Raw genomic sequence first — 9,599 nt, forward strand, 5'->3', positions numbered from 1 at the left:
AGATTTCAGCCTTGGCACAGATTGAAAAAGAATGGGGGAATTCCTTTGTAGCTCTATAGAGTGCTTTTGCAACATGCCAGCAAATGAATGTAACACAGCAGTAACAAACAAGAGTTTATTAATGAAGTTCATAGTCGAAGGAAATAAATGTCAACAAGACCGGGGGGGGGGGGAGAATCATCTTGATGTAATGAGTAAATTTCAAATTATTTCATCAGTGTTGGAATAATTTCGACATCTGCTTCTGCTAATGTGCTCTGTCTGGAAACCTAATGCAACATGCTGCTTTGCTATGAAAAGGGGCTTAAAGCCATTATAAAGATCACTTCCTTAAAGATGTTAATGGAGTTCAATGATCCTTTTGTTATGGGGTTTGTTATGTGAATCCAGATTGACTTATCAAAAATATAATTTCCCCAAATTAGAAAACATAAAACTGAGGGCCGTATCCAACCCTGCAGCTCTGCTAACACAAGGGACTTCTGTGAGTGCAGTGCAACTTCTTCTTCCTCTCCTGTTCCCCTCACACCCTCAAAATCAGTTGGGGAATCCCCCAGAGCGGATTTTGGGGTGCATGGAGGGAGGAAAGTCCCATTGTGCCAGCAGAACCCACTGACACAGCACTGGAGACAATCTAGTCTTCAATGGCCTTCTCATCCTTAAAATTAGTTTGGAGCAGGGCCTCAGCCATCTGGAATTCTGTTCAAGTTATTACATCGCAGAGTAACATGGCATGAAGCTTTTTCCATCACTACATCCACACGCTGGGAAAAGCTTCACTTGCTGAATTTCTCTCAGCTGTTGAAGTCACAGGAGTCCGCTACCTTGCCACAAACAACTTAGAAAGCCTAAATAAGTGGAACAAGAAACATATGCGTGCCTGAGCCCAAATAGCACTGCTCAGCACCTCCTATTCAAACTATGAAGAGTGCAAAGTCCCACTTTCTTTAGAGACTACAGCAATGTGTTTCAACATATCATTGTGATGCCCCAAGGTGTAAAGGGAGGGATATTATTATTATTATTATTATTATTATTATTATTATTATTATTAGCCTTGTGTAGGATTTCCCACAGCCAACTTAGTGTCCCAGCAGTCTGTTTGAAGCAGGGATGAGGAAGTTGGGGCCATCCAGATGTAGCTGGACTCCATCAGCTCCAAGCAGCATGAGCATGGCCAAGGATGATGGGAACTGTAGTTTAACACCATCTGGAGTTCCTCATGCCTGCTTTAAGAGGTCTGGGGAACAGTAAAAGATCCAGATGCAGTACCGATCGCCCCACGCCTCCATAGTTCCATGTGTCCATTGTCCACCTCTGCCTTCAGCTACAAATGCAGGTGGGTAAAAGAAACCTGCGCAGCAATGGCACTAGACACACAATCACTGCATCTTTTGCTGCTCCTTCAGAGTTTTGAAAGAGACTGACAAGTTCCCCAGGTTGGCACCTGGCAATCGCATGTCCGTGTCACCTTCCCCTACTTCTTAGAAACATAATAGTAGCAGCTTGCTGATACGGTTTGGGAGAAATAGGTTGCCCTGTGTTCTATTAAGCAGCATGAAAATATCCAGCTTAATGAAAATGTATCTTAGAAGTTTGACACTAGAGTGTGACAATATCTAAAATTTGCCTCAAAGGATTGTGTGCTCTGCTTGTAGCTTTTCTTGAATATATGATAGCAAACAAAACTGTCATGAGAACGAAGCACTTCATAAGAAGCTCTTTTCAGGTTTTGCAGTACACATCGTACTTCAGCTTTGCTCCCAGCTTGGTTCCTTCTAAACACTCCTTGAATTTAGCATCCACTTTCTGGCTCTGAGCTTCATCAAAAGTGTTCTTCCAGTCACCAACCACACCTGGAATGAAAGGAAAATGGAGGGAGGGAAAGAGACATTTAATAGACATCATATAAACTTTGCTAGACAAAAATATGAAGATCATCCAGTAAAAATCTTTAGGTTTTGTTTTTGTAACCGGGAACAAAATGGTACCATTTTTTTCCTCAGGTTGGCCAGTAGGAAGGCCTCTGAATACAGCCACAAAAGCTATGGCCCTCCTGTGTCAAATTTGTCAGTCTTCTCTGCAGTGCTTCTTGTTCTGTAAGACCATCACGTTCATTTATTGAATCTTTTTTTAGATGCATGTAGTTTACTATATAGGGACGCGGGTGGCGCTGTGGGTTAAACCACAGAGCCTAGGGCTTGCTGATCAGAAGGTCGGCAGTTCGAATCCCCACGACGGGGTGAGCTCCCGTTGTTTGGTCCCACCTCCTGCCCACCTAGCAGTTTGAATGCACGCCAGTGCAAGTAGATAAATAGGTACTGCTCCGGCAGGAAGGTAAACGGTGTTTCCGTGTGCTGCTCTGGTTCGCCAGAAGCGGCTTAGTCATGCTGGCCACGTGACCCGGAAGCTGTACGCCGGCTCCCTCAGCCAATAAAGCAAGATGAGCGCCGCAACCCCAGAGTCGGTCACGACTGGACCTAATGGTCAGGGGTCCCTTTACCTTTACCTTAGCTTACTATATACTAATACAGTGGGAAAGGGCCCTAGCTCAGTGGTAGATGACATGGTGTCCCTTTTGGGAGGCAGGGTGGTGTATAAAAACAACAAAAACCATTTTCCATGTAGGAAGTCTCAGGTTCAGTCTCTGGTATCTCCAGGAAAGGCCCCCGGTCTTGACCTCAGGAAAGCCTCTGCCAGTCAGTAATGACTAGAGACAGCCAACATGGTGTTCTCTCAGTGCTGTTGGACTACAACTTCTGTCATCACCAACTACTGGCTATGGTTGATGGATGCTGCAATCCTATGTGCACTTATTTGAGGGTAGGCTCCATTGAAATACTCATTGTTCTGAGTATAGATTAGGGATAGCTAATGGAATGCCCTCCTAATACTGTTGGACTACAGCTCCCATCAGCCCAAGCTGGCATGGTCAGTGATCAAGAAATTATATATACTGTGGCTCAAAACACCTAGAGAGCACAGCATTGGCTTTCCCCAGATATATATCCATAGGACTGCATGGTTAATCAATTAAAACATGGAAGACACTTATGACTACTCATAAGAGACTGCTCTAAAGCAAGCTATAGCAAAAATAGAAGTTTATCACCAACCTTTCCGGAAGATCAGTGGGCCAACCGCTCCATGTGTCTCCTGTGATTTGTCCCTCACTGCTTGGAACGCAGTCCTGTTTGCAATAGCCTGAATTTGCTCTGCAGTAGCAGTAAAGCCAAAGAATTCAGCTATTTGCTTCACTCCAGCAACCAGGTCCTGAAAGCAATGTAGTGAGAAGGTCAGTACTGAAAGTTCTTTCTCCCATGGTAAGCTACACCAGAACAATATGGGATTCAGAATACATTGCCAGTATTCAAGCACAGTTATGGTTGCTTTGGGCTAATCTTGGTGATGCCACCAAACAGAAAGGTCCACACTAGCCATATAATGCTGCAGGTAGATGAAAACTACAGGAGGCAAATGGATACTGGATGTTCAACTCTCTCCCTATGGCAAGCATCCAGAGTATGAGACTACCTTACTGCAATCAGTGTTCTTGCCACGAATATGAATGCTGGGGAACAAACCCTTAATGAAATGGATGTCAGAACTGAGGCACATCCAAAAGGAAGTACGTCAACCCCCTATAACAGAGTTTGCTCTTCCTGCTTTCTTTGGAAAGCCATACTTTCCATTAGTATGGTTAGACATACTCATCTCTCAGCTTGGTAAACAGGTTTTGGCTGCTACTGTGTTGCCAGCGATTCCTTGACTATTCAAATGAGTTACAGAAACAAGCCAGGAATTCCACTGTTGATGACATTAAGGGCCAGCATTGGCAGCATTGGCTCATGTTCTTCTTCAGATGCCAAATCAAGTCCTCTAGCTCCAAGTGCCTATAGGTTATGGGCATGGGGTGGGGTTATTCACTGGGACACTCTGCTCCCCAGATAAACAGAGACTCTCTGTCCTTTGTTATCACTTCAAATATTCCAGGCTCTTCCCTCACATTCAGGAAAAGTTTAGGAGCTGAAACATGGATGAGCCCGCCCTCAAACTATGATCCTGATCTAGTTATATCTTGCAAAGCCTATGCAAGTTGGGATAACGTCTTATTTTTAGACTACCCTTGCTGGTAGTTATGAATATGCTCACCTCTTTTAATTGCTCATATGTTAGAACCAGAACATTTTCATCATCTATATGTTTGTTCCACACGACTGCATGGTCAAAATAGCTTCCCCAGGCAACTGCAGGTCAGACCAAGACAACTCATCAGAAGTATTTTATTACTAGTAGAAACTGTTAAAACTTTAACAGTAGGCTATTTTTAAAACATTGCATAGTGTTCACACAATATCTCTTTATACCCACAGGGATAACATACAATCACAAGAAAAGAGAGATTTATTCTTAAGAATGATCAACAAAAGTCTTTCAAATTTTGCCTCTGACAATATGGGGCCAGCTATTGGGGGGAAAACATTCATGCACATCCTCAGTTGGGCTTCGGCTATATATAGACAACAGGATGTTGAAGGTGACATGAACGACTGTGATGCAAACACTCATCCAATATTCATGTACAGCAAATAGTTTTTTATGGTTTTATACTCCTGTTTGATTGGGAGTGACACTGAGGCAAAAGGAATGTGAGTGTACACCAAGGACAATAATGCCTCTATCATTATTCCACCTCTCTCAACAACTATCATCAGTTTTCAGCCCATGTTCACCAGTCAAGGCACACAGATGCTTCCCTTTCCAGATTGTATCTCCATTGCTAAAAAGCCATTCAAACTGCAAACCACAATTATCGTGGGCAAAACCCAAGTCTTCCCCTGCTAGCACTAGTATCAGCAAAATTGGTAGAGCTTGAATATAGTTCACATGTTTTCACAAGAGGTTTAATTTCCCAAATCCATTCAAAAGTATTAATAGAGTACCTTGCCCATTCATAAAAAGTGAAAAAAATTCCTCCCAGGAGTTATAACTGGGAATGCTTGGAGCATTGTTGTGAAAATGGAAAAATGATGCAGCCGTATCTTTAGGATTACGAAATAGCAGCAGTACCTGAGGTGAGAAAACAGGACATAAATTTTAACTCCTCCTGTCATTAACAAAAACAATGCCGCTTTGGGCTACCTAAACTACAACTAGAAGTAAGCTATTCTTTTGTAAGAGAAGGGAAGGCTGAAATAATGGCCAGAAAGAACTATGTCATGAGTCCTTTCAAAAAGCACATTCTCAGGCACTCCAGTCTCTCTGGTTTCACATCCCCTGAAGGTTGGAGCATGAGCCCATTGTGATACATTATGTTTCTAGAAACATCTGGTATTATAAAAACTCATGACTGCCCCATGCACTTTACAACATGTTTCCCCCTCTTTATTTGTGGCTGACGAAAGGAGTGGCCCAATGCTTCCTTCCTACTAAACCTCTTGTCTTGTATTGTTACCAATATCCAGCACCAGAAACATCTTACAGTGCCCACAAGGCTCCCACGAACTGTTGATTGCTTTACAGTTGTGAGTCACTTCTGCAAATGTTTCCTGACAAATTAAAGAAGCTGATCTTATACCACTTACCTTGGCTTTATTTTTGAAGATGGACTTGGGAAGAAGGTTGTAGTGGAGGTGTGTAGCTACAATCCTTGGAGATGGGAACTGTTTCATCCTCTTTTTTAAAAAAAAAAAGGAACAGAAAAGTAGCATCAGATGGATGACTCAGACATACATGAAAATGATCGGCTATGTTGACACATATTAATCAAAAGGCAGTTGGAATAACTGGGATTCCCACGATAAACCAGCAGAACTTACATTTCACCATTGGCTGAGCACAACAGCCATGTTCCGTGGTGCCCCAGGTTCTTCACCACCGCTACCATGCTTCTTCGTTATCTCAGAATGACAACAAAATCAGGATCACTACTGAGCACTTGGTGAACTGCCAGACATGGCTGATGGATTACTCCTGGCTTGGTGGGTCACCAGTTGGGCAGGTTTGCCCGTGTCCCCTTACTTCCTTTCAGTGTGAGTAACGCATGTGTGTGAGTGAAGTGTCTGATTTTGGAGGCTAGGCTTTGTGTCTTACTAACCTGATACCTTTCTGGATCCCCACACTCAATGAAAGGTAGCTCTGTGTTCTCATGCTTGGTTTTCAAAGTGGTAGCGATCAGATCATTCACAATCAGAATGAGCCAATTAATACCTGGAACAAACAAATAAGTGGAATGCTTGTAATCCTTAGGGTGGACTTTAAGCCATTTCACCATCCCAAGTTGATGGTTCCCCAGCCCTGGCACACCAACTTATCTTTTACACATTGTAGAGAAGTACCATCATAAGATGGAAGAGTTGACATTTCAGAATTGATGGGTGGCTATATTCCCAGAATGCTGTCTGGAGATTCAAAAGAAGTGCTGTCTGCCTTCTGAGGAAAGCCAGCCCTTTAATTCCAAGTGACAAGAAGACAAGTGACAATACATGCCCAGAGGTGCTTTCTTAAGAAAGAAATTCATGCCTTTTTTCTTTCAGGAAGGCACATGGCCATATATCTGAGAGAATATAGCAGGAGTGGCAAATGTGGTGCCCTTCAGATGTTGCTGGACTACAACTCCCGCCACCCCTGTCTATTGGCTATGCTGACTGAGCCTGAGGGGAGCAGGGATCCAGTTACACCCGGAGGGAGCCATGGTCGCTACCTCTGCCTATAGGCTCAAGACCAACTTTATAACCATGATTGTGCTTGGTCAAGGTCTCACAAATAAATCATTCTGCAGTATTGTTTTAAGCTAGTTATAATGACAGGTTGAAACTATTTTTCAATCAATAAATATTCAAATAGAAGTGTTCAGTTTTAATAACAGTTTTTAACATTACAGTAAACTGGTTTGGGCTTTTACTCTACTACATGTTCATTTTTAAAAATATATCTTCTTTGTAATACAGCCACTAAAATATTGAATAATCTACTATCCCTCCCAAAAAACACCACCACCAACTCTTGAGTTTTGCTTCACACTTGTGAAAACCATGCTCTCCTCCCGTACTTCCTGGTAGCCATCATTTGCTGTGGCATCCAAACCTGGTCAAACTATGGTGGAATCTACACACACATTTTAAAAAAAACCTTCTGAAAATGTACTTTTAAAGCGTTTTTTAAAATACATTGAATTTTCCATAAGACTCACCATTGCTATCTAGTGTCACATTGTATCTTGCACTTAAAACACACCTAAAACATTTATTTGAAGCTGTATAGCTGAGTCCTATGATTACTGCAAACCACAGTCAACCTCCAGTTCTGATTTGGAGACAAACTATGGTTTGCGATAACCATTCAGACAAAGAAAGAAAGAAAGGTTACTATGAGCAACAAAGTGGGAGAGGAGGAGGAAATCCGTGTGAACAAAAGGAAGGAGGAGAAAAGGGAGGAAAGAACACACAAATCCAAGACACATGGTTTGGTTGTGACATCTACACAAAAACATTGCCTCTCTGGCTTTGTCCACTCCAAACTCAGTTTGATAGTGCCTTTAAAAATGCAAAGCATTTTTATTGAAATGCCTTAAGGCTTTAAGTGCATTTTCAATGGTTTGCACAAGTAGCAATAATGGAAGAGCAGGTGGTCTAGTTTTCAACAGGTTTCAGATGTATTGAAAATAATAAGCTTGTTGGTGTGACCCGCTCTGGAAACCAGTTAAAGGCAACTTCTGTGCTAGTGCACACTACCCTCAGCAATGCTAGTTAATAGCTTTCCTTATACAGTACTAAAAAAAACCACCCATCAGTCTGCTGCATTGCTCATGACATCATTGCTGTATGTAGAAAAATAATGGAAGGTTGTATTCACCACATTTGGGATAAGACGCCAACACCACATCATCTTTTCTGGCTTCGAAGTTCTCCAGAGCTTGGAATGTTTCTGCACTGCAGACAGAAGACGGGTAGAGGATTCCCTGGTAGGTAAAGAGAAGCTCATGGATGCTAAGGCCTTTGGACTTTTCCAGAGCTTTCTCTATTTCCTCGACAAAAGTTTTCTCAGTCATCTTTGCCTTCTTCGTTGTGAGCTACTGCTGGGTTGCTAGGACAGCAAAGGCCTTTAAAGAAGGCATTTTGAGGGCGGAGTAAACCTTATTTAGCTTTGGGCTTATCCTTTTGTGTTTTCTGCATTTTATGAGCAAGCCAACCATATCAGATCAGCTTCCTTGAGTCTATTCTCTTGAAATGAAAACCAACCCACTTGTCCCACCTTAGGTACTGGAAATACTTTTCACCCTTTCAGATAATCCCTGCTGAAAGCAAAGAGCATGGGCATCTCTACAAAGTAAAAGACATGCAAAAACTAATTCAACAGGTACTACCGGACAATGTATTAAATTCAGAGTTACATAATAGTGCCAGGAGTCAAGTTTCTCACACCATGGTCACTAGGATGCCCATGTGTTCACACAAAGGCAGTCGTCTATTTCAAGGGCTAACCAGTTAAGAAGAGAGAATGGGGGCCTTTCTGGGTCATGTGTCCAGCATGACTAAACCACTTCTGGCACAAGAGAACACTGTGACAAGTGCCAGAGCGCCGTGTGTGTGTGTGTGTGTGTGTAAATCTTTTTTGGTGGTATTTTCGCTTTTAGAACATAGTAAGCTGCTTTAGACCAAGTCATAACATTGGCCCATTTATCTCAATATCTTCCTAGCTGACTGACCTTTCCCAGCTCTCCCAGAAGATATCAGGGATGGAAACTGGGACTTTCTGCCTGCAAATCAAGCGCTCAACAGAGCAGAGGGAGGATCAGGGCCTTTGACGGTTCCCTCACTGCCAGAAGCCAAAGTTACAGGGAACCAGGCAGAGGGCCTTCTCAGTAGTGGCGCCTTCCCTGTGGAATGCCCTCCCACCAGATGTCAAAGAGAAAAACTACCAAGCTTTTAGAAGACATCTGAAGGCAGCCCTGTTCAGGGAAGCTTTTAATGTTTGATGCATTTCTGTATTTTAATATTTTGTTGGAAGCCGCCCAGAGTGGCTAGGGAAGCCCAGCCAGATGGGCGGCGTTATTGTTGTTGTTGTTGTTATTACTCTCAATTTTACCTTCCAATACTATAGCGCAAACATTCTCTCTAGCTGTTACATAATGCTTTAACTCTTTAACTGTGCAATGTACCATGCAATTATTTTCTGATGGTTCGTTGGTTCCACCTCATGATACTTCTCTATTATATCCATTCTACTTGTTGACTTGAATTGCATTATTTTGATGGGCATCTTGAAACGTAAAAGAAGATTTTAAAATAAAACCAAGCAAACTCTCTTCTACAAAATGTTTTAATCGGCCTCGATCTAGTTAAAGTTCGTTGCTGTTAACTTTAGCTGGGGGTTGCAAGTGACTTTACAGCCCAATCTTTCCTACACGCGTGTACTCTGGCTCCATGAGCTTGCAGAAGATCGCAGTAGCAGAGCAACTGCTTGGCATACAGAAGATGTCAGGTTCAATTCCCTGTATCTCTGGGAAGGGCTGTGAATGTTCTCTGCGTGGGCCAAAAGACTGACTCCGTATAAGGCAGCTGCCGACGTTCCTATGTTCAGCTGCGGCGGGAAATTCT

General features: G+C 42.6%; 1 protein-coding gene across 2 annotated transcripts; it reads right to left on the reverse strand.

The window, feature by feature from the left end:
• Positions 1–101: 101 nt before the first annotated feature.
• On the reverse strand, positions 102–8,807 carry SULT6B1 (sulfotransferase family 6B member 1). Of its 2 annotated transcripts, XM_082216585.1 has the most exons (7): positions 7,855–8,807; positions 6,098–6,210; positions 5,586–5,675; positions 4,944–5,070; positions 4,153–4,247; positions 3,117–3,273; positions 102–1,856 (listed from the first exon to the last, which is right to left on the reverse strand). In XM_082216585.1, the coding sequence occupies exons 1-7, from the start codon at positions 8,048–8,050 to the stop codon at positions 1,726–1,728; spliced, it is 909 nt and encodes a 302-aa protein (XP_082072711.1). In that variant the 5' UTR covers positions 8,051–8,807; the 3' UTR covers positions 102–1,725. The 2 variants fall into 2 exon arrangements, with proteins under 2 accessions (XP_082072711.1, XP_082072712.1); XM_082216586.1 differs by lacking the exon at positions 6,098–6,210 and having other exon boundaries at positions 7,855–8,035.
• Between the last annotated feature and the right edge of the window lie 792 nt (positions 8,808–9,599).

The sequence above is a fragment of the Podarcis vaucheri genome (assembly GCF_965113315.1).
Source record: "Podarcis vaucheri genome assembly, chromosome: 3".
Lineage (NCBI taxonomy): Eukaryota > Metazoa > Chordata > Lepidosauria > Squamata > Lacertidae > Podarcis > Podarcis vaucheri.